The sequence below is a fragment of the Bombyx mori genome, chromosome 5 (genome assembly GCF_030269925.1).
Source record: "Bombyx mori chromosome 5, ASM3026992v2".
Taxonomy (NCBI): domain Eukaryota; kingdom Metazoa; phylum Arthropoda; class Insecta; order Lepidoptera; family Bombycidae; genus Bombyx; species Bombyx mori.
This window is the reverse complement of record NC_085111.1, coordinates 16,249,288-16,274,890: the sequence shown is the minus strand read 5'-3', so window position 1 is coordinate 16,274,890 and position 25,603 is coordinate 16,249,288. Positions and strand designations below refer to the sequence as shown.

General features: G+C 37.1%; 1 protein-coding gene across 1 annotated transcript in view; it reads right to left on the bottom strand.

Annotated features, from left to right (window-relative positions):
* LOC101735828 (cell adhesion molecule Dscam2) overlaps positions 1-25,603 on the bottom strand; it is a 205,764-nt gene that overhangs the window by 63,612 nt on the left and 116,549 nt on the right. The window contains exon 3 of the mRNA XM_021346467.3: positions 23,785-23,953. Coding sequence (XP_021202142.1) covers positions 23,785-23,953 — 169 coding nt within the window. The remainder of the gene's footprint in view (positions 1-23,784; positions 23,954-25,603) is intronic.

Sequence of the window (25,603 nt, the reverse complement as noted above, 5' to 3'; positions counted from 1 at the left end):
CCCAGTTGCGGGGGCGTTAATGATGAGAATCTTTGGGGAGGTGAGAAATAATGCTAATTTTAGATGCCCAGCGAAGCGGGCGGGTACAGCTAGTAATAACTAAAAGCACAAACCTTATCGAATCTTAAATTCTTATTAATGTATTCTTAACTTATTGTTTCAACTTCCAAACCCAATACATTCGCTCACATATCACTTCGACGTAAGCAGAAATAATATTTGCAAGTGTAATATTGGAGGGAAATCTGACTTACATCCTAATCGTACGTAAAACATGAATAATTCAACGGGGGATATTGAATTGTGGCAGGGACCTACAGAGGAACGTCGGTCGTGGAATAAGAGTTTTCAAATTTAAGATCTCAAAAAAGTTCCCTCAGAAACTACGAAAACGAAACTTGGGGACTTTTCGGTGAGTTCCAGTGAAAGTATTCCGAGTTAATGCCTTAATCTAACAGCTACAGAGTCCTAAGACTCTAAAGCCCAAGGGATTTTATTTATTACCTCACACCAACTCACAATATTGCAGTTGATTCCCACTGTAACACAATCCTGAAATCCGTGAAATAAACAATAAAAAAGACGTGTGGCACTCGGGAACTGCCACGGTAAAGCTATTGCAAAGCATTGTTTTATCAACTTATGCAATTACAATTAGACAATAATAATTTAATATTAAAACAATAATAAAAATAAGACCACGCTATATTTATAAACATTAACAAAAGCAAAACATTAACTGTCCCCTTCACACTCACAAGCTAGACTGCGTGAGAGAGAGATGGGCATACTTTTCATGATGCTCATGCAGTGCGACGTCACGCTGCGCGCTTATTCACAAACACTAACACCAGCGCAACGTGTGAATGTGTTGAACACGAGCTATATAGTAGGCGTAGTGGGGGTGTCAGGTTATTTTCGTGACGGCATTTCTTGATTCAGTCGCCGCGATCAAGGCCCGCGATAGAAGCTGTGCAATAGCTTAAAAACCACTGCTCTGACATTTACATAATACACATAAATATTTGGTAAGTATACATTGAAATGGTACAAGAATATTTGAATGAAACATACACAAACGCACCTATAAGTAGGTCCAAATAAACAATTATTTCCTAACAACTAGAAATTTGCGGTCAAATTAACACACGTAACAACTTACAAAGCAATTACTATTGTTCCAAATTCCATTTCGAGTGACACGGGTCCGAATTGTCCCTTTAAACTTCGCCAACAAATACAATGATGGCATTATGGAATAGGGCAGAACAAACACGAATTCATCAGGGTCTCTGTATCAATTCACCAACTATAGTTAACGGGGTCAACGAGTCTAGTTGAAATTCAAACTAAACCCTATTGGGGACTCTGTAAATATTCGTTTATGTTAAATTAGAAGAGAAAGCGGAAGCCTCAAAGGCTAAGCTCACGTTAAATTTATGACAATTTCAAATTTGTTAACGTTAAACATAAAGACGAACTTCTATTTGACCCCATCAAGATTCACCATAATTTACTCTGTTCTTTCAAAAGCGCACGTGAGTATATAACATGTTCTTAACCATTTGGCCTTTGAGATTTGACATCACACTGTGGAGAGGTTAAAGGGTGAGACAGCCTTTACATTATTATAATACGACGACGAATAGCAACCTTATGTACTCAGGTGATTTGTGGCATACACATTGCAATCTCTATCGACTACAGTAGGAACTTAATACCAGTTAAACCATGAGCCGGTTTCCCCGTCTATGCATTAAAAATCATCCTATACATAAAAAAACATCCAAAGCCCGTAATTTTTCTTATGTTAGTGTATATTTAATAATATGCTGACATATCCGAAATTATCCGTCAGCAAAGCAGGTCCAACCAGGTTAGCATGGAATTCACCATCATGCAGAACGTGCAATTTAAAGATGATTCCCAAATTCAGAAGAAAAGAAATCAAACTGAAGCGTACCGAAACAGTGAAAAAATTAAAAGAAAACTTAAATATTTCAACAAAAAAATGAAAGCCATTATTTGACCTTTAGCGCAAATTTGAATATTTGATACTTGTGAAACAATCTACACGGTAATTCATAATATGCTACCTAGAGCACTGCGAACAATTTTACAACTAGTAAAACATCATCTAAACCAATAATCGACGTTTTAAAAAGATCAGATCCTCTTGTTTTACGCCATATTTCATCAATACATACGTATCCCCATTATGTAGTGGGCACATAAGGCTGGTTTTACGAGCCGCCCACAAGTTTCAGTGTTTGCTCTACAAACAAACCCGCTATGGTCATGTGAAACAATTTCGTATATGCATTAATGAGATCCAACCACATCAACTTTTTAGATTTAGACTAATAAATAAGTTTTTTTTTTTGCTTCGATAGGTGGACGAGCTCACAGCCCACTTGGTGTTAAGTGGTTACTGGAACCCATAGACATCCACAACGTAAATGCGCCACCCACCTTGAGATATAAGTTCTAAGGTCTCAAGTATAGTTACAACGGCTGCTCCCCACTCTCCAAACCGAAACGCATTACTGCTTCACGGCAGAAATAGGCAGGGTGGTGGTACCCACCCGCGCGGACTCACAAGAGGTCCTACCACCAGTAAATTAAGTATTTTATTATTGCTCTAAGTAATACCAAACAATTAACATATATTGGAAAATGAAGTCAAAACGTCAATCAGATTATATAGATGCTGCCCAATTCAAACCCAAGGCATTCATGTCTTATCTGCCAAAAAAATATGCTTGCCATATCTCTAGTCCTAAGACTGTCATTTGCTACAAAGAATAAAAGCTTATCTAATTCTTTATATAACACCGGACATTAAACACTGGACCTAATACTCTGAATGGATTTTGATGAAAACGATAAGAATGGATACACCCGTACATTCTAAGAGAGAAAAATCTGGAAAGCTTCAAAGATTACAATGAAATAGCGCCCGTTATAAAAGCAATTCCTTTTCCACATTTCATGCGGCTTTATTTTAAGGTGTTCCTTTTGTTGGACAAATGAGCGGTCCATATCCCCACATTGGGGTACACAGACCATTATGAGCAGGATAATATTCGACGAAGCCACACATTTTCGCTACGTTCACGAAAATTTGCTCCTTCAGGATGTCTTTGGATTAATGGAAGACTTCAGAACCAATCAGTAGTATTGAAGGATTTTTTTTTATTTTTGTGTATTCTTTGATCTGAACTAAATGCGGGAATCTAGTAACGACAAAAAACTAAAAATTAAAGTTTGCAAGTCGATTTTATTTAATCGAATAAATTTTATTTATTTATTTAGGAAATATAAGTAGCGTTTGGATAACGCCCTCCAGCATGCACTAGCAATGGATTAGAATCATATTTATGTTTAATGTTTTCTGCTGACCAAAGGTAATACACAAAATGATGTGATCAAATCAATTTTCTAAAATCCTAAAAAAATCGAATTTTCCAATATCATTGGAATCAAAAATATCTATATATTAATACGTGAAGCAAAAACTTTGTATCCCTTTTTACGAAAATTGCGCGGACGGAGGAGTATGAAATTTTCCACACTTATAGAGAATATAGAGAAGAAGTGCACAATGCTAATATTTTTTTTAAATAATGCATAAAAGATACATTAAATCAATAAAGAAAACATTACACACACTACATACCATGTATTTGACGCACACACGCGTGCATACTATTTATTGTCAAACTTTTGTTCTTGACGTCTGTTGTCAAATCGAGATTAAATAAATATTGTTTGTCTTTGTTAATATTTTTTATAGTGCAGTCCTGGCGAAATTTGTGATTATAGAAGTATAAAATACAATCATAATAGTGTACAAACTTACAATTCCAATTAATTATAGTCGAATTTCGACTACTGCGGGACCTCTAGTGATGATTAATTTCTCAAACCGAAAAATACTGAACCGCAAAACAGTTGTTTGTTTAGTACCGTGCGACTGTCAAAGTGTAAATACATGCTAATCGAGATAGGGCCGTTTTATGCGTGAACAAATTCCGCAGCCAACATAAAGGTTGGAATAAAGGCTCTGAGGCCCGCACTAAAGTTAAATTAAAGGACAAACGCGCACATCTATATACGGGATACGTAATTGGAAGTTATTTTTTTTTGTGTTCCTTTGTTTTTGACATTACCATTTTTTTCTTTGTTTGATTACTTTAAGATTTTCTCCTGTGTCACAGGTACACTTGCTAGAAAAGAAAATGGTAATTCAGGCTCCGACTACAAAAAATGTGCTGAACAAAATACTATCTTAAATCCGTAATTGAATACGGTCCTCGGGCCACAGTAGTCAAACTTCTAGCTACTAGATCGCTACAGCAATTAAGGAGTCATTTGTGTAATGCATTTAAATTACTTTTGTTGTATAAGAAATGGTAATCATGGAACATATAATTTTCTTTATTTTTATGAAATTTACATGTAAATCCACTAATTATCCTCGCAAATTTTCATAACAGGCAGTCCTGCCTCTATCTGACGAAATTTTTCGACCTTTCCCAGGTCAACAGCTTATCTTCTGGGATCCCATACCCAATGTTACTTCATATTTACAATTCTTCCGAGTAATCTGTTCTCCTTCGAAGTTTAACTTCTGATTTGATCCCGCAGAACAAAAGAAAAATATAAATATATAACCGTTCGGCATAAAACTTATTTACTATTACTTAAACTTATTTACGTACTCACGACTTATTTACTTATAAAAATACTCCAAAATAAAAAGAGCCAACTTAGATGTTTTCAATTCAAGGCCGTATACAAGTTTGACGCTACCTTCAAGCTTACAATTTAAGCCGTCCCGAAATATCCACAACAATATCTGGCAGCGGCCGAATCAAGTTACTTCACTTAGATTTCATTACTCGAACATTAATTAAATCATATTTAAGTAACTTGCCATTCCAGTTGAGGGAAATTTAATAGAGAAATTGAAGTCTTTGACTATAATAAGATTTTGACAATTATAAATGTATATATTGCATATATTTAGGAATGAGTTCTCGGTTCGTCTAGTTTTAAGTGGTTTCCGGAGCCCATGGACGTCATTACGTGAATGCCATCAACCTTGAGACAGGACTAAAGCCCCATCGACCTAAGGGGGTTGAGGCTGCGCCGCACGCTACCGTCACTCTAGCGCGCTGGCACGAGGAGGACGGGACGGCGCGTCGGCGACTGCGGATGCGATGCGGTCCGCATTTTCGTCGTCGCTGTCGTCGCCGAACATACTGTTGAAGAGCAACCCGGTCAGCGGTGTATCGCGTTCCGACCCGGCAGGCTGGTTCTGGCCCAGCGGGGTATCCCGGAACACCAGCGGCACCGCCCGGGGGGCCTGGTAGGGCCGCCGTACCGCGGAGACCGACGTCGTTGGTCGTCGACTATCGCCTCGACGACCCGTCGGTCGGGCGTCCTCGGGGTGGCGCCGCGTGTCTGGTTGTAGTGTTGACCGCGGGAACCCCCTACTCTGACCGGGTTCTGACCCCGGACGGAGATCGGACGTCGGGTGTAAGAGTGCAGGGAAGTCGTTTAGTGGGTGGGCCCGCGATCTGCTCTCAACACCTGCAGATCGTTGAGTCTCGCACACCCCGCGCGCCCCCTAGGCCCGGAGACCGCGTAGGAGGTTCGGCCCCCGGCCCGAAAAAAAAAAAGGACTAAAGCCCCATAACGAAGAACCTGGCTATGCCTCACATATTACTAATATACCGCTGTCCTGGTGAAACTGGAAAGGCCTCCGGTCCACCAGTAATACTTCAATCATAAAATACTAATATACATGAGCGACGATAACCACTCACCATTCGACCCTTATCGAAGTAATTTGATGGATAGATAACTAATGAATAATGAACTAATTATATAAGTCTGTTTGTATTTTTTACTAAATTAATTTTAAAGTATGCACGGTACTAATAGGTAATAATAAGGTAGACAGCGGCTTAGCTCTGCCCCTGGCATTGCTGACGTCCATTAGCGACTAGGTAACTACTTAAAACCATGCGGGATATGTCCACCCATCTAAATAGTAATTAAAAAAACTTTAGTATTTTTTAACTCGGTTTTGACCCTGCACGTAATAATTATACTATACCTAAATATACCTAATAACAAATCATGCCCGATCCTGTGGACCGAATGGTAAACAGTCGACGTCGCCCTAAACACGTCATTACGAATCCTCCCGATTACGGTGATTTTAGGTACCTCAAGCACCGGTCACCGTCCTCGCCGAACCCGTCGCTAGCGACGAAGGATTCGAGGAGTAAATTAACCCGCAGACACAGCCCACTGAGTTTCTCGCCGGATCTTCTCAGCGGGTCGCGTTTCTGATCCGGTGGTAGATTCTGCGAAGCACTGCTCTTGCTAGGGCCAGTTTTAGCAACACTCCGGCTTGACACGTCAAGGAGAAGCCGAAATAGCCTCTCAATGCTATCAGCATAGGTAGGGGAAAAAAGAACAAATAACATAAAAAAAAAAAACAAAAAAAAAGACGATATTACATTAATGAAAGATGAAAAAGAAAAAAATCTATATGAGAAGTAATTTGTATTACGTTCTTTTATTTATGATTTGGTACGTTTCCTTAATTTTTCAATCTCGCCGGGGATATTGATTTTGTATCCAATTTGCTTTTTCACCTTAGCGTAAGCCTTAAATTCGAGCCGAGGAACAAAGATATAATAAGAACGAATTCCGTTTTATGCTTCGGGAATAGGAAACGATATGTTTAATGGAAAACTTAAATAGACGCAGGAATATTACTAAAGAAATCGTTGTTCAGAACGAACGGTGCGTAAAACGGTTGCTTGTTGTTTGCATGAGCGAGTTTCGCGATCAAGAAACAATATCGATGTAATAATAATAACTAGTGGTCCTTGGTAGTCGAAATTCGACTATAATTAATTGAAATATTATAAGTTTGAACATTATTATGGTTCTATTGTCAAATAATATTATACGTCTATAATCACATGTTTCGCCAAGGCTACACTATTGACAAATAACATTAAAGACAAACAATATTAATCTATTCTCAATTTGACCACAGACTTCAAGCAATAACAAAAATTTGACATTATACAAAGAGTCAAAAAGTATATAAATGTGTGTGTGTGTGTGTGTGTCAAATACATGGTAGTGTGTGTAATGTTTTTTTTTATTGATTTAACGTATTATTATTACATAATTAAAAAAAAATTACCATTCTGCACTCCTTCTCTATATTCTTTATAAGTGTGGGCATTTCATACTCCTCCGTCCGCACAATTTTCGTAAAAAGGGGTACAAAGTTTTTGCTTCAAGTATTATTATATAGATAATAAATCTTTTGAAAATCGTAAGAGACAGACAATGAAAATTGTCGCGTGACTTAATGCAATTTTTTTGCTAATTATCCTCAGTATTATAGTAATGAGCATTAAAAAATATAGATATTACGGTATAATCATCGAATGAATTGTATGTACAAGTAGATGCTATGTTTGAAGTCGTTGTGGCCTAAAGGATAAGACGTCCGGTGCATTCGTATCTAGCGATGCAAGGTGTTCGAATCCCGCCAGGCAAGAACTAATTTTCCTACTGCAATACGTAATTAACAAATGTACACGATTGAATTCCACGGTGAAGGAATAACATCGTGTAATAAAAAATCAAATCCGCTAAATTATAATTAGCGTAATTACTGGTGGTAGGACGTCTTGTGAATCCACACGGATAGGTACCACCGCTCTGCCTATTACTGCCGTGAAGCAGTAATGCGTTTCGGGTTGAAGGGTGGGGCAGCCGTTGTACTGTAAAAACTGAGACTGAGCCTGAGCTGTTGATGTCTATCGGCTCCAGTAACCGCTTAACATAAGGCAGACCGTGAGCTCGTTTACACATCTAAGCAAGAAATAAAAGGTTAGACGTAAAGCTCCTTTACCACTCAGTGTAAAAAAAGAATTAATACCTATGTATAAATATGAATGTATCTGACTTAATATGTACATAACAGGTACAATTCAATAGTAAATACCTGTTTGTCCGGTCACCGTCCTGCTTTATTTTGCTGAGTACACGCTTTTGTGTATAACAGACATTCCGATACATTACCTAATTCGATCTCATATCTCAAACTGAACAACGCCATTCAAACGTGATCTTTATGGGTTCCTTACTGCCAAACGATGCTAATAAAAACAGGAAAAGTTTGAGAATCTGCGACCTAGTCCATAATAAATTACGCAAACCTAACATTATCGTATTACGGTACAGTCGTGTACACAAGTTAACGTGGCGGCATTACGCATCGATCTAGGTGTCGGGACACGTGCGGAAGCCATCGCTCTTCCATCCTCGTTGGCACATCGGGTAATCTAACAAATGACTGCCATTGTTAATATCGACCATATATTTTGTTTTGTACAAATCTGTACCTACACAGTTGTTTTGAGTGTCAGATGTATAAATTAAACCGACATGTATGTATGTGTAGTATGTATGTGTAACATATCGTCGCCGCGATTCAGGAATTGTTGAATTTACGTGCAGCGACATCTGTTGATAACAAACTAAATAGAAAGAATCTTACGTTACGGACGTTTTTTCCCGGTTAGGGTACCCCTCCGCATCGTCCCATAAGGAACTTCGTTGCAAAAAGATCTAGTACTGAGTAGTGCTTAGGGTAGTTAGTACGTATTATAGTCGACGCATTACGAACTGAAGCTTCGGGTTATAAATCATATTTATCTGTCTGTCTCGCTCGCACTTACAAGTCTTATGGAGAGGTATAGTGATGTGCGTAAGAATTGTAGAGGTGCATATAGATAACGGGATAGGTACGATCGATACGCTAAATTATGTTAGATATTAATAGGAGCAATGTTTTTTTGCTATCTGAAACTAAAAGTTTTTAATTTGTAAGATAAAATGTGTCTTTCTATGTAATCATAGAGAAACTGTATAGATCGTAATGTGGCCCTGAAAAGAGCCGTTTTTTATCTTATCTTATCGATGACGGGTTGCATTGCGTGCACATTCCTACTGTCAGTGACATTTATTGCGCCACGACTCCGTTTAAAATGCGTCGACTATAGTAGTATTATATTGATTTGTAGTTGAATCGCCTTATGAAGAACAGTAGGGAAGTGATCTTGGTTTTTGGAACGAAGTTCCTTATGGGACGATGCGGAGGGGTACCCTAACCGGGAAAAAACGTCCGTAACGTAAGATTTTTATTATTTATGTATAGTCTTAGTATGATGGCTATACAGTGTCTAATGTATAGTCTACGTGATGCTTGTTATTATTATTATTCATATAAATAGCTGTTTCTTTGTATATTATTATTATATATATTTTATAAATCATTGTGAATAAAATAAAATTGATAGCTTTGTAAAGTAGTTTTTGTTTTATTTTTATCAATAAAAAAATCATAATAGAAATGTATACCCGTATAATTATTTTCTTTATACCTCGAATAGAACTTAAAATTAATATTTTATAATAAGGAACTTCGTTCCTATCCGGTGTCCCACGACACCACTCATCTTCTTCTTTTTTTAAATTAAAATGGCAGCTCTAAAACTTATCACCATAACTTGATTATTAACTAACTGTCCGTATTTTTTACACACTTTACCTGCTCAAACCAGTGTGTGTAGTGGCTAATCCTCCCGGCAGCATCATGATTCGCGCGCATTCGTTAACGTTTCGGCGCGGCTTATTGCGTTTGTCGGATCTGACGGATATTAGCTGTCTTTCGATGTACCAACTGAGTTTTCGAACAGAATTTTCAGTTTTATTAATACGAGTATTTATTTGAAAGACTTTAATTTATGTTCTCGTTTTTTCGATATCATTTTTAGGTACTTTTCTGGGTGACTCAATCATGTGTCAGCTTGAAGCATTTACGAAAACGAAACGGCTTATATTAATAAACCAAAGAAAACTGATAATATTATTAATTTATTAAACTATGTTTTTTTTAAAATAACTGTATCGTGTGCTCGTAAAATAATACAAAAGCCTTCGAGATCGTAGAGTTTTTTTTTCTCTACCTGTGCTGATAGCCTTGAGAGGCTATTTCAACTTCACCCTAACGTGTGTAGGTGAGCTCACAGGGCTCAAACCCGAGCTAACACTGACCCTAGCAAGAGCAGTGCTTCGCAAAATCTACCACCAGATCGGAAACGCGACCCATTCAGAAGATCCGGCGAGAAACTCAGCGGGCTGGGTTAATTCGCTCGTCGAGCCCTTCGTCGCAAGCGACGGATTCGACGAGGACGGTGATGGGTGCTTGTGGTGCCTAAAAACACCGTTAATGGATCAGGAGGATCCGTAATGACGTGCTTTGGGCGACGTCGACGGATTACCATTCGGTCTACAGGATCGGGTATGTAGTTTCCAGCAGCGCGTAGAGTCCACGTGTTAATTGATTTTATTTGGGTGCGAGCGACACAGAAGACTACCAATTCGCGCAATCTGGATTAGCCCCTCAGGCTACCAGTGAATTAGTAGGGAAACGAAGGCCAGTACTGAACTACTTAACCAAAAGTCTTTGACGAATAAAAAAGATGGGTTATTTTTCATCTTAATGCCCAAACGAAGTCATGTAAAGTATGGCGTTGGTCTAAGTACATTATGTTAAGTGATTATCGAGACGGATATTCCCAACGCTAATGGTGCTATCCACGTCTGGACATGACCAAAGTCTCGATTCTGCTATGTAACGGATCTGTTATCTTCAAACTGTAAAACCATGGACGCTTTGTGGTAGAATTAGGCTTATCCATGCTAAGGCTCGTAATATTTCCTTCCAATAAAAAGCTTTGTTTATTTTAATTCGATATACAGATCCAAATCAACACTAAGTATATTTACGTAGTCATTTAAAACATTTCACTTTGTTAGTACCAGAAAATTTTCAACCATCATAATTTGGCAGAGGTAATCGATGACGGATGGCCAAATTTATGACGTAATCGATGACGACATGAAACACCGATTGGCGTGTTAGCAGTGATAAATTGTGATACAAAAAAAAAAAAAAACTTGTTGACTTATCCACGAGAAAAAAATATAGCTTAAGTCTTTATCAATCTTGTTGCCTCAGTAATGTCTGTGTGTGGCTTTCACTTTTGTAATTAATCTATTTAGACAATTTATTCATATTATTAAAATGCTAATGAAATCCGGAAACCTATTCTAAACTACTAATGATACAAAAATACGAATTTTAAATTTTATTATTTTATTTAATATATTGCTGTTCACGCATCTGCAATGCTGAGGATGTCGATCCGTGAAATGATTGTACCTGTATTTTGTTATTAGCAGTTATTAGCATATTGCTATTATTGTATAAATTTTCGCGACCAATTATAATCGAACTGTGTGTGACGCTAGAAACCTATGCTGTTGCTATTGGATAAGACTATTTTTCCCTGACCCCACTATCCTATAAGACTGTAAGACTGCTAATTCAGAATACACATGCCAACTGATATCTCAAAAAATAAACATCTTTTAATTATATCAAATACATTCCTCAAGCCCAAAAGAAAATCAAAATTCAAGAGCGGCATATCTATTGCCGCTACATTGCTTTATTTTAAATTTTTCTATTGTTTTTTTATATTTCTCTAACCATCGTATTCTGACACAACACCGAAAATGTATTATTTTATTCCAACAATTGAACAAACAAAGCAGCGAGGAATCACACGAAAGCCACCAAAGGTCCCTCGTGTCAAAAGTAGAAAAGCAACAATATTATTGATAAGAATTATGACGGGACCTGTCTCGGTGACACTTGTGTTGTGGATCTCGAAATACTTTTGTGTAAATTACTGTTATTTTTACTTTTTGTTGTTGTAGATACTTGATAATAATATGTTCAACGTTTTTCACAAGTAGCTCTAAGCCTATTGGCACTAGTTGAATGAAATTAGTGAAATAGTTGTTCATAAAAAACCGTTATAAATAGGGGCTTATAAAAAAATATTAGTTTTCTATAAAGTCGGTTTGCGGACGATAGTTTTACGTGATAATGTCAGTAGTAGAACTATTCGAACTGATAGCTCTGAAGTCACACGAGAAGAGAGATAAATGTGTGTAACGTAATGTTACAACTTAAATCGTCTGCAAAATAAAAAGATAAAAAAAAACCTTAAAACAAAAGTATTTATGTTCAAAGCAGTTATTTTATCGACTGTACCGCTGAGGTGAGAACAATAGTTCCCACCTCCCCCCGAGACGTAGGTTCGGCTGGCGCAGACACTGCGCAGCCGCCGGCAGTCGTCACTAGACTTCCTTATTAGTCTTACGTTTGTATTCGAGTTCAGTTAAAGTTCGTTTTCAAACCTAGACGACTTACCTACAAATAATTTATTTATAAAATATATTTAGTACAGCAATATCGTGTGCTGTTTAATATTAACACGATTAAAATAAACGGATTCGACCCCGCTTTTAGGGTGAGTTGGAAATGGCATATTATATATTATATTTTTAACGCATTACTTCTTTTTTTTTATATTTTGCTAATCATGCACAGCTATACTTCACTTGTTTTTTTTGCTTTCGCTTTTTTTATTGTGCATTTTACTCCGTTCTGGTTGACCACTACCACGATAATCTCGCCACAAGATGTGGGTACCTTGCTCGAGTTCTCGTTGGTCAACCAGATCGGAAGGTAGATAAACCAGTTTGTGAAATTGGTCTTATCGCTTCCAGGGTTCATGCCTAGCTGTTTTTTGTCACGCTTCTTGCTTATTGCTTCACCCGATAACTGCGTGTGCTGAAAAGGTCATCTCCGCCCAGTAACCCGTACCCTGGTGATCTAGCCAGCCCAGGAAACCTCCAGGAGTCCAGACGTGGTGCTTCAGCGGGTCAACCCACGTCCGTTGGCTGCCGGAATTCAGGAGGGTAACCTACAGAGGGAGAGTCAGATCGGCCGTACAACCACGCCCTACAAATTTGTGTGCTCAACTGCCTGTGTTTTGTTTTCGTAATATATATATTTTTTTACTGAGACACTAGTGTTTTGTTTTTTTTGTAAGGGAAAGACTAAGCAGTTGTCGCATGTGTCACAAGCCAACGCTTGGGCCAATCGTTGCAATCGTTGCAACTCGTTTGCACGCTCAGACTCAGGTGGAACGTGACACTTTTTCGTGCGTGCAGCCGGTGCCCTCTGATTTATAAGACTTTATTTATATATTAATATGTGAAGCAAAAACTTTGTACTCCTTTTTACGAAAATTGCGCAGACGGAGGAGTATGAAATTTCCCACACTTATAGATAATATAGAGAAGGAGTGCAGAATGCTAATATTTTTACACAAACTACCATGTATTTGACACACACTCATATACAACATCTTTGTTTATAATTAAACTTTTGTTATTGCTTAAAGTATATGGCCAAATTGAGAATAGCTTACTATTGCTAATCTTTTATATTATTAGTCTATAGTGCGGTCTTAGCGAAATCTGTGAATAAAGAAGTCTATTAGTCTTTGACAGTAGAATCTTAATAATGTTAGAACTTATAATTACAATGAATTATAGTCGAATCTCGACTACTGTTACTAAGGTTTTGATGTACACTAGTTACATCAAAACCCTGATAAAAGGGTTAAAACTTTGCTCATTTTTGACATAATTGGACGAGGTCCGACATTTTTCGCATTGACACATTCCTTCCTGACATAACGACGTGCTTCTTTCACAAAAAGGTCTCATATTCATCCTTATTTATGTTTTTATTCAAATTTACTTCCACAGGTATTAATCACAATCATTATGATATAGTTCACAGGCTGTTTTCATTGCACTTATGCTCAGTGATAGCAGGAAATAGTTTTACTAACTCGATATTGTAAATAAATTACAATTGTTAAAAAAAAACAACAATTATTTTATCCCTATTTTTACTAGTAGGAAGTGTATTCTAAGTCCGCACGTGTAATTACTACCGTTCTATTTATTTCTGAAGTTACCTTGTGTTTAATTCGGAAGAATAAAGAATCTGTATTACTGAATCTTCCACCTCATATTACAAGAAGACAGGCAGTATTAATTTTGTGACGTCTACTAGTTTCAGTGATCACTTTAGATCCAATACTAAGTACAATGGGTAGTGATAATAATAAAAATAATCTTACTTACAAGAACAATAATAAATAATTCTTTGTTAATCTATATATTAATACGTGAAGCAAAAACTTTGTATCCCTTTTTACGAAAATTGCGCGGACGGAGGAGTATGAAATTTTCCACACTAATAGAGAATATAGAGAAGAAGTGTACAATGCGAATATTTTTTTTAAATAATGCATAAAAGATACATTAAATCAATAAAGAAAACATTACACACACTACATACCATGTATTTGACGCACACACGCATGCATACTATTTATTGTCATTTTGACGTCTGTTGTCAAATTGAGATTAAATATTGTTTGTCTATGTAAATATTTTTTATAGTGTAGTCTTGGCGAAATTTGTGATTATAGAAGTGCAAAATACAATCATAATAGTGTACAAACTTACAATTCCAATTAATTATAGTTGAATTTCGACTACTGCGGGCCCTCTAGTAATCTTAAATTGACCTATTAACCTGATCAAGGAGGCCAGAATAACAAAGAAGACAGCCACAGGATGTACGGTAGATGTCGAATATTAAAAGTCGATTTATAATAAATGAAAACCATTAAAGAAATGTTGAGTAAAACGTAAATGATATTAAAAAAAAGTTTAAAAAAACTAACCAAATACGCTTTTATAGAAAATCCAACTAAAAAATAGGAAATAAATTTGAAATAAAAATAGTGTAAGAAAAAATGATTTTATTATAATTAAAGCGCGGGGTGCATGGTATAAGTAGTTATAAATATTTTATTTTTTTATTGGATTTTCTATAAAAGCGTATTTTGTTAGTTTTTTTAAACTATTATTTATTTTTCATTTTTTAGTTGAATTTTAATTTTTTCATATTTTTTTAATATTGCATTGTCGTCGGTACTTAATAAGTATACCAAATTTCGAGTTAATCCGGCGTTTTGAAGGGGGTCAAAATCATGTTCAAAGATTCCGTTACAAACATACACACATCTGAAGCTAATAAAAGCGTGTTAATAATAAGAATGTACACAACTCACACAGAAAAGCAACGGAGTGACAAGCAGTAATAGGATTCGCACACAAGGCTATAGAAAGTGGTGTGCACGGCATGAGGAGAAGAGGAGAAGATGAGGGACTGTCATGCTATTAACTATCACGTCATACTGCCAAGGTGTGCCAATAGATGATTTACATAAAAGAAAAAATCAGCTTTGAAGTCGCTCATGACTTAAGAAGAAGTTCATAAATGACATACACGGCGAAGGAATGACATCGTGTCATGAAAATCAAACCCTAAAATATATTTTTTTGCTTATCTTGGTAGATGAACTCACGGTTTACCCAATGTTAGGTAGTTACCGGAGCTCATAGACATCGACAACGTAAATGCCGCCACCCATCTTGAGACCTCAGTTGTAAGGTCACACTTTTAACTGTACAACGGCTGCCCCGCCCTTCAAACCGAAACGCATTACCTACCCGTGCGAACTCACAAAACCTCCTGCTACCAGTAATTATGCAAATTATAATTTTTGCGGGTTTGATTTTTCTTGCACGATGTTATTCCTTCACCGTGGAACTCAATGGTGTAGATTTAATAAGTACGTATTTCATTGGAAAAATTGGTACCTGCCGGCGGACTTCGAACACCGATACATCGCTACATACGAATGCACCGACCGTCTTATCCTTTAGGCCACGACGGCTTTAAAATAATTGCGTAATTAATGGTGGTAGGGCGTCCGTCTTAGAACCCTGCATGGGTATGTAACACCACTCTGCCTATTTTTGCAGTAAATCAATAATGTATTTCGGTATGAAGGGTGGAGAAGGCGTTGTACTGTAAAACTGATACTTAGAGCTCATGTTTAATGGGTGGCGGCGTTTACGTCGTAGGTGTCTATGGGCTCTAGTAACTACTTAACACCAGGTGGTCTGTGAGCTCGCCCACCAACTTAAGCAAAAAAAATAAAATCACCCAAATTTTTTGCTTTTCAATTTTCAATTTGATTGTCAACAACAGAACAAAACGCTCGTGATACGACTCCCACTACGAAACGTGAAACATTATTTTATGCGTCAAATAATATATACGTTGGCGGCGCGCGGCCTCCACAACGCTACTCCCGATAATTGTGCATTCGCGTCAGCGACTAACAATTTTCATATCAATTGTAAAAATCCATGTTCTGAAACCGAGAACGTCACCGTAGATTTTATTTATTGAACTACCTATTTCAATGTTATGTTCATTTATATTTAGAGCGTGTTACATCGCTGCTTGATGCAGTCGAAGACTGACGAGCATTCCGCTTACCAGGTCAGTGTCTACATAATTAATGATTACCGCCCGATCGCTTCCGGCTCTGCGAGAATTTGAACCTACATACAGCACTCATTTTGAACCTTTTTAGTTTTTTTATGATTGAAGGATTACTGGTGGCCGGGAAGCTTCTCCAGCGTCACAAAGGCCAGTGGGTGAGCAAAGCCTCAGCTAGGAGAGGTGAGATTAGATAACAGCTGCCCGAGCCCCTCCGAAGGAGACCTAACAACTCAAGAGCGGCTGCTTCGCGAATGAATCTACTACCGGATCGGAATCGTGACCCGCTAAAAACCGGCGAGAAACTCAGCGGGTTGATGCATGAGTCTAATACAAGAGTTATTGGATCTGATCAATCGGTAAGGACGTGTCTAGGACGTCGACAATGACTGGCTTCTGCGTGACGCGTGAATCGGGGAGTAGTCAGCAGCGGCAACGATAAGGCAATTATCATGACGCATCGCCTTATTGAAGTAACGTTCCGACACTGATTTCATGTGTTTTCGGATCGATTCAAAGCCCAGGTCACCGTGTAAGCCGACGTTCCTCACGAATCAGAAGTCTATTCAGGATCATGTGTGAAGTACGTATATCGTTAGTAGATACAGCCCGAGGGGTTTGAACATCTGAATTCTCACATCGCTTGATACAAGTACCTACACTTGGCGTATTATCCTTCACGACTACATCAGTCCAATATACGCGTCACACTCCTCATGCTTAATAGTCTCAATGTCGGTTCAATGACGTGGATGGTATCCTTGTTTGATAGTTTTATTTGTGTCTATTGATGAATCGAATTCGTAACGCCTAGAATATCTTTTAGTGTAGTGTACCGAAATGTTTCGACAATCTCTTTGTTACTCGAAGAGCTTCCTATTATTATTTTCTATTTTATTCACATTATTTACAGTATTTTACAATATTTATTTAGCTATACTGAAACTATACTATATTTAGATACCGTTAAAATTATACTAAGACCTTAGAACTCACATCTCAAGGTGGGTGGCGGTATTTGCGATGTAAATCATAGACATCCATAGGCTCCAGTGACCACTTAACACCAGGTTCCACCGACTAGCAATAAAAAAAGCTATTATGTGATATTTTTCAAATATAACTTATCACTTTTTTTTTCATATGTGTTTTTCCCCCATTATCTTAACAATAAGAAATTTAATACTATTGAGATGATAAAACAGTAATACAATATAAGTGATTCGCTTAGGTGATACAATTCAATATAATTAATATAATATTCTATCTAACTAACAAAAATCTAAAAGTGATCCTAATCTTATCACTACCATACTCGATTGAACATACTAATTTACAGTCACGCTCTAAGCCAGTGATTCTCAACCTTTTTTTGTTGCGGCACATATTTAACGATTTCAAAATTTGGCGGCACACAAAAAAAAAGGATAAAAATTATTTACTTACTACAACACACTGCATAAATAAAAATAGTTTATCAAAAACTTTTAATATACGAAATAAACTAAAATATACTATAATTTTTTTTGTGGATTTAAATATATATGTTTAAAATATTTTTCTTTTAAAATGATATAATTTAATAATATTAACATTATTATATATTCGCAAAATTTGGCGGCACACAAAAGTGCCGCGGAACAGTGGTTGGGAATCACTGCTCTAAGCTAATGAAAAACAACTGTTATAACAATGAAGCAAAGACTAACATCGATTGAAATGCTCGCCGAATCAACACCGATACACAATATTATTCGAAATAAAACCTTAGCGCGACAGAATAAGGATCACTGAATCGCACAACATAAAGTTGAAATAACTCTTGCTAGCTAAGATCAGAAGTTTGATAAACAATGAAAATAGCGCTTACCGCACAGATTTAAGAGTTACAAGTTACGAGTCAAGGCTTTCAGAGCCGCCCCAAAATCGAGAATAACTTTGCAATAATGACGCAAAGTTTCTTTTGGCTTTTCAACTTATAAATAGTTTCTGAGTGTGTCACTAAAGTACTTGCATTTGTAAAAGTTTTCTCTACTTCTAGCGGAGGGAATATAATAAATAAATAAATAATAAATAAATATTTACTAACAATCACGCCACGTTAACTGGTCCCGTGATAAGTTCGTAAAGAACTTGTGTTACAGGTACCAGATAACGGATTTAATGTAAGATTTTTATTATACACATACATATATTTAATAGACATCCATAACCCTGGAAAGACATTTATATTTATCATACAAATATCTTCCCTTGGCGGGATTCGAACTCGCGACCCCCTTGTGTAGTGACCATGTCACTTACCACTACACCAGACGGCCGTTAAATGTTCCTATAAACATTTTACAATCTGATAATTTAAATGACTATAATATACAACAGCTATATCGGAATAAGTGATATTAATTACAACGAAACACAATAAAAAAATACTGGTGGTAGAACGTTTTGTGAGTCCGCGCGGGTAGGTACCACCACCCTGCCTATTTCTGCCGTGAAACAGTAATGCGTTTCAGTTTGACAGGTGGGGCAGCTGTCGTACTGTAAAAACATAGACCTTAGAACTCATGTCTCAAACTGGGTGGTGGCATTTCCGTTGTAGATGTCTATGGAGACCGCTAACCACTTAACACCAAGTGGGCTGTGAGCTCGTCCACCCATCTAAGCAATAAAAAAAATACAATGCAAACTTCAGCCTCGTATCTAAAGAAAAGTTTGTCGTTCTCGTCCTGATTGTCTATGGACCCCGCTGTATACCAGTTGGACTACGGGTTTGTCCACAATTTTATTGCAATAAAAGAAGACGTAATAGTCGATTTTAAGTATATCACTAACGCTATACTGTGTCCAGCTTCAAACAAAAAGTATTCAAGAGAGCAGTGAGCTTTACAAGGAAGACATCAATCGTGCGGCCAGTCGCCTAGTCGTCCCGAAGGAAGCCCATCCAATGGAGAGCGAATAGAAAGGCGTCACGAGGTTATTACGTTAACGAAGACAAACTGAACGCCATGACGGGAATATGAACTGCATGGTTTTTAACAGGCCGGTATAATGAAGAAGATGAAGCGATCTTCAAGCATAGAGTTTTTAGTATTTTCTTAATGTTTCGCGAGTCGCAGACATAATTAAAAATATTGTTACGCACTGGGGTTCGGGATAAATAAAATTCTACCTAATTACAAGTTAACACTGTATTCCACACTTAGAACACTTAAAACACTCAACAAACACTTTAAAACTCTCAATTCTCTTCTTCCGCTTTGCTTCAGGTGATCCGTTCGCTGTTTCGCTTCGAGTAGTTTCGATTACTGACTGACTCCGTACCATCTCTGCAACGCTTTTATAGTCGATACGACATCCCTAGAATAGTAGAGAATATTCCACACATCTCTAGTACTATGTTTCTGCTATCTGACAATAGATGGCGTTGTACTTCGCGAGCGTTCTAGGTGCTACTAGGTCCTTCGATATTCGTTCGACTATTTGGCGATAGATGTCGTTACTCTTACCGGCGTAACAATATTTTTACGATTTAATCGATCCGATAATCGATACGATTTTTGCTATCGTCAAATTATTTTCGGCGTTCCGAATGCTATACAGTTTTCTTGGTCACCACGGTTGAATTTACTGTTAATTGACTAACAGAGTTCATAGATATGTCAAGACGAATGCCACGTTGAAATATGAGGTCAAACTTTCAAATTAATTTAGCACATAATATCGTGACTGTCCAATACTTCAAACGAGAATGCATCTCTGAGAGTAATCCGTTTCGCGATTATAATAATCGGCATTACCTACTAAGTTTGAGCTCATAAAACCGGCTTTTGTATACCATATTTTAAGGTACCTCATTCTTGTTTACAACAAACAGTCAATCGCTTATGCCTCAAACCTTAAAGTTTCGGCATCCACCTTCATATACATAATTTATCAATCATTTATCACGCCTGAGACCCGAGGTCTGCGTCCCGGTTCGTTACACTACGTAGTTACGGAGCTAATACGCGCACAAATTACAATATTACCCGGAATACAGACCGTTCGCTCCTCTACAGAGGCAAGGAGAATGGATTCGGATCCCTGCCTTATTCTTCGGTACATGATTTTGTTGATAGAACCAAAAAGGCCTATTTTCAGTTTTTTTTTTAAACTATGCTGATAGCCTTGAAAGGCTATTTCAGTGTAACCTTAACTAGTAGGTGAGCTCACGGGGCTCAAACCTGACGAACAGGTTGCTAACACGAGCCCTAGCAAGAGCAGTGCTTCGCAGGCCACCTGATGAGAAACGCGACCCACTGAGAGGATCCGGCGAGAAACTCAGTGAGCTGTGTCTCATGTGATCATAGAAATAGTTTATTTTATAGTTATTTATTTCACTTCTACACTAAACACAATATTGCAAATTACCCGAGCACAACAATGGCAGAGAATTTTAGGTGCGTGAGAGCAGACGTAGACACTAACGCGCATGCGCACTTGTACCCAGGGAGGAAAAGTTACACTTTCTTCCCTGTACAGCTGGAGGAAAAGTTAGACTTTCTTCCCTGTACAGCGGGAGGAAAACCGAACTTTCGGCGTAGGTAGGAGAAAAATAGCTTTTTACCACACATTTTACTAATTTCGTGACGAAACATGACCACGATTCATTACTAGCGTTCTTGTAAAAATAGAGTTATGTATCACACGTTCCAGTGTAATCTTGCTCTACACGTGTTATTGCAAAACCAATCCTAATTCGGTAATTCGAAGGTCGTTTATCTTGTCTGACCCTTCCGCGTCATTGGGCGCAGATGAATTAGTGTCCGGGGCTCGCTTGTACCACGTGACGTGAAGCGATCGACTGTGAATATTCATATGGTAGATACCGTATATGTGTATCGAATCTTTCCATTAACATTTATTACTGGTGATAGGAACTCTTGTGAGTCCGCGCGGGTGGGTACCACCACCCTACCTATTTCTGCCGTGAAGCAGTAACGCGTTTCAGTTTGAAGGGTGTAGCAGTCGTTGTAACTATACCTGAGACCTTAGAACTTATATCTCAAGGTGGGTGGCGCATTTACGTTGTGGATGTCTATGGGCTCCAGTAACCACTTAACACTGGGCTGTGAGGTCGTCCACCCATCTAAGCAATAAAAAAAAAACTTTAGTGCCGGTTTTTTGTAAACTTACGATCCGTCACTTCCTTTAATCTAATCACAACAGTTAATAAAAGCGCTTTGTACAACCCTGTTTTCGCAGTGTCTCAAAACAAAATTAAAACTCATTTTATGATCGAGAGTACTAAAAATGTCTACAAAAAAAATAAAGAAAAGAAAAGGCACGCGTTCATATATTTTTTTATATACCTCAAAGGTTTTACGGCCGTGATCTTTGAAGATGAAGACAAAACTTTGTACGGTCGTTATCATGAAGCCGAGAAAAAAATTAATTCGACTCCACGGCTTTACGTCACGATAAAGGGACATGATTCATTCCGTTTCATTCAGGCTTGGACTGTAAAAGCGCGAATGGAAACGGTACCCAACCAAGTGTGACGGACATTAATCTTGTGAGTCGACCGAGTTGTCAGTCAGAACCGAACTAAAGTTCCTACTGGAAACATCCACACAATTGATATAAACGCTGCGTTAACTATACGCTATATTTCCAGAGCAGAACTGGAAACCGTTCTCTGTTGAGTATCTATATATTAATACGTGAAGCAAAAACTTTGTACCCCTTTTTACGAAAATTGCGCGGACAGAGGAGTATGAAATTACCCACACTTAGGTGTAGAGAATATAGAGAAGGATTGTAGAATGCCAATACTTCTTTTTTAATTATGCACTAAAAATACATGAAATCAATAAAAAAAATATTACACACACTATCATGTATTTGATACACACACATGTATATAATCTTTGTTTACTGTCAAACTTTTGTTATTGCATAAAGTCTGTGGTCAAATTGAGAATAGCTTAATATTGTCAATCTTTAATATTATTTGTCTATAGTGTAGTCTGGGCGAAATCTATGATCATAGAAGTATAATAGTCTTTGAGAACTATAATAATGTTCAAACTTATAATTTCAATTAATTGTAGTCGAATTTCGACTACTACGGGACCACTAGTTTTCATTAACTTCTCACGGAAATCTAGCATCGAAACAGCTGTAACGCCAAAAACACGGAATTATCAATTATGATAACTATACTAAAGATGTGACTGAAAAGGATTCGTGAATAATACAAAATCGGTTTTGTGACTTCGCTATCTTTGCCCAAAACACGAATTCAAGACGAGGTTCGTCTTAATAAACTCGATTAAGCCACGTACAAGGTTTTCGGTCCAGTCGTTGCTACGAGCAAACTGGCTTACTGGATTAGGACTCGCAGAGGAACTTCGCTATTCCGTTATCCCACACAGTGAATCCGATATGACCAATGACGTCATTCGCACGGATTTGACGCAGTACCCTTTTACGTTTCGGCTCTTTTGTCGCATTTTCGGCCATAGTTCGATCGGTACCTACCTATCGATTGTTATTTGCAGCCGAAAGACTTGAATGTAAATGCCGAAACTGTGTTGCAAAGTTACGAGACTTACTTTTTTCGGTTTTATTATTATTATTACATGACTAGCGGATTGGTTTTTACTACTAGTTTAAAAAAAAAACAAATAGTACAAATAGTTTAAAAAAAAAAAAAAATTAATTGTAAAATTTTAACCATTCTAGAATCCACTGGAACACGCACAAAAACGGTAGTAAGACGTCTTGTGAGTTCGCACGGGTAGGTACCACCACCTTCCCTATTTCTGCCGCGAAGCAGTAATGCGTTTCGGTTCGAAGGGTGCGGCAGCCGGTTGTTTTTTAAAAACTGAGACCACTTAACACCAGGTGACCCGTGATTTCGCCCACCCATCTAAACAATAATAAAAAAACCTCAATATAAATCCAGCCGCTTAGGAGGAGTTCAGTCACATTCACACGCAACAGATTAATTATATTATTATACTATATAAAATTAAAAGAACGATTTGTTTTTTTATAAAAATTAATTAACGAAGTAAACATTAATTATATAACAATTAACTTTAGGTTAGTTTGAAATCTTGAACAATTATGTTTAGTGAACACAGTACCGACTTTTTTATTAATTCACTAGAGTGGTAATCGAATCCAAGTTCCATGTCGTGTTCAATGCCTACCGTGGCCTGTACGTTTATAACGCCGCCACGCATCCTATGACGTGAGGTCGAGATTTTCGTCATCTTAACTAATTTGAATCAGCCGTCAAAACTCAGAGCTATTAGTAGACTTACCTAAGACCAGGTACATCGCCGACCGGAGATCCGTCTTCACTCATCCAGGATATAATCGGTGCTGGTGTGCCGTGTGCAGCGCACGAGACCCTTGCACCGGTGCTGTTGGAGAAAGACAGCCGAGGCGGAGGCTCCATCAGAAACATCAACTGGCTTGATGATGGTGCAACTGTGGAATGAAACTTAAATTATAATAATTAAAATAAACAAACGTATTACTCTAAGTCATTTGTAGAGGTTTAATGACCCCTAAGATTTCACACGATTATCTCGATTATTTTATGTGTAGGGCTTCATATTTTCCTCAAACAACTATGTGAAAATCTATCGATAACATGTATTTGTATATTCACCAACAACTCAACAAACAGAACAATAAGCAAACCGACTTCAACAAAATTAAATCAGAATATCATCAATGTAGCCAAAGTCAATAATCAAATATGCAGTATTAAGGATGATAATTCATAAACTACTGGTCAGATCTTGATAAAACTTAAACAAAGTACCAGGGGCTTTAAAAAAAAAAACAAAGAAAAATCAAAATCGGTTAACATAGAAAAAAAAAAAAAAAAAGTTTTATAGTAATACACATAAAACTAAACAGCCGAATTGACAATCTCGATTTTACTTGAAGTGGGTTAAAATGAATTTAAATCTTCAGATGTAAGTGGTTACGAACGAATTTCGATCATTGGGAAAAAAATAGGAATATTAAAGTCTCCGTCGTATAATATCAAACAAAGGCGGTTAGCATATGAGATCCCAGACGTGTCCATTAAAATTCTTATAGACGACTAATTAATACAACATGTAATATCCCAATGATCTAAATGTATAAAAGATAATAAAATTACGTAATATCATCAAGACTTATTTTTTAGTATTACGAAATTACCGAGAAAGTTATTTAGATGTACATATTATATTTTATTGCTTAAAAATTATTATTTATTAATTATAAATTGATTGCTCTCTGCTTCAACAAAACCTCGTTAAATAGGTTAAAAACCAAAACAGCTGTTGACAACGCCTACGTATAACATTTTTGAGATATAACAATGTAATATTTTTATAATATCTTACTCAAAAACTATACGTTTTATTTCGTTCTAGAAAGGAAATAAAAAATTAAAATCAACCCGCATTTCCTCCTCAATAACTCATAACGAAGAAAGTATCTTTTAAATTTTATAATATAACCAATCAAAAACAAAAAGTCAAGAAATTCACAAAGACGTACACAATGAAAGTGCTTTACAGATTTAACAGACAGAAGACGTAACACAATTAACTAGAGAATGACGTAAACAATTATCTAAATTGCGGAATAAGCGTAGTTTCCTTAAGGCATTAATTAGCTAGTATTTCCCCGCTTGGGATGGATACGAATCTAAAGAGAATGAAAATTGCAATAGCAGATGTTTCGGTGGTGGTTTCAGGAGTTTCAAACTTCATTAAATCAATTTAATAAATTCCGAACGAGGTTCCTGCCTTAGTGGTTTTATTTTTTTGTTATTGGAATTTGTATAATTAACCAATTTAATTAAGTAGTTTGATTTAATTAAGTGGCCACTTGATTTTAAGTGGTTATCAGAGCCCTCAGGCATCACAAACTTCAATACCGCTATCCAGTTTGAAATATAAGATACAAGTTTCATTCTCCATGTACAACGATCCTTCAAACTAGAAATGAAAACTGCATCGCACCAAAAATAACAGGGAGAATGCCTCTCATCATTTATTTTTATATCTGAAGTCAGTAGATGGGCCTCATCATGGTTCTTGCGGGTAGTATTTTGAACAGAAAAATAATCTC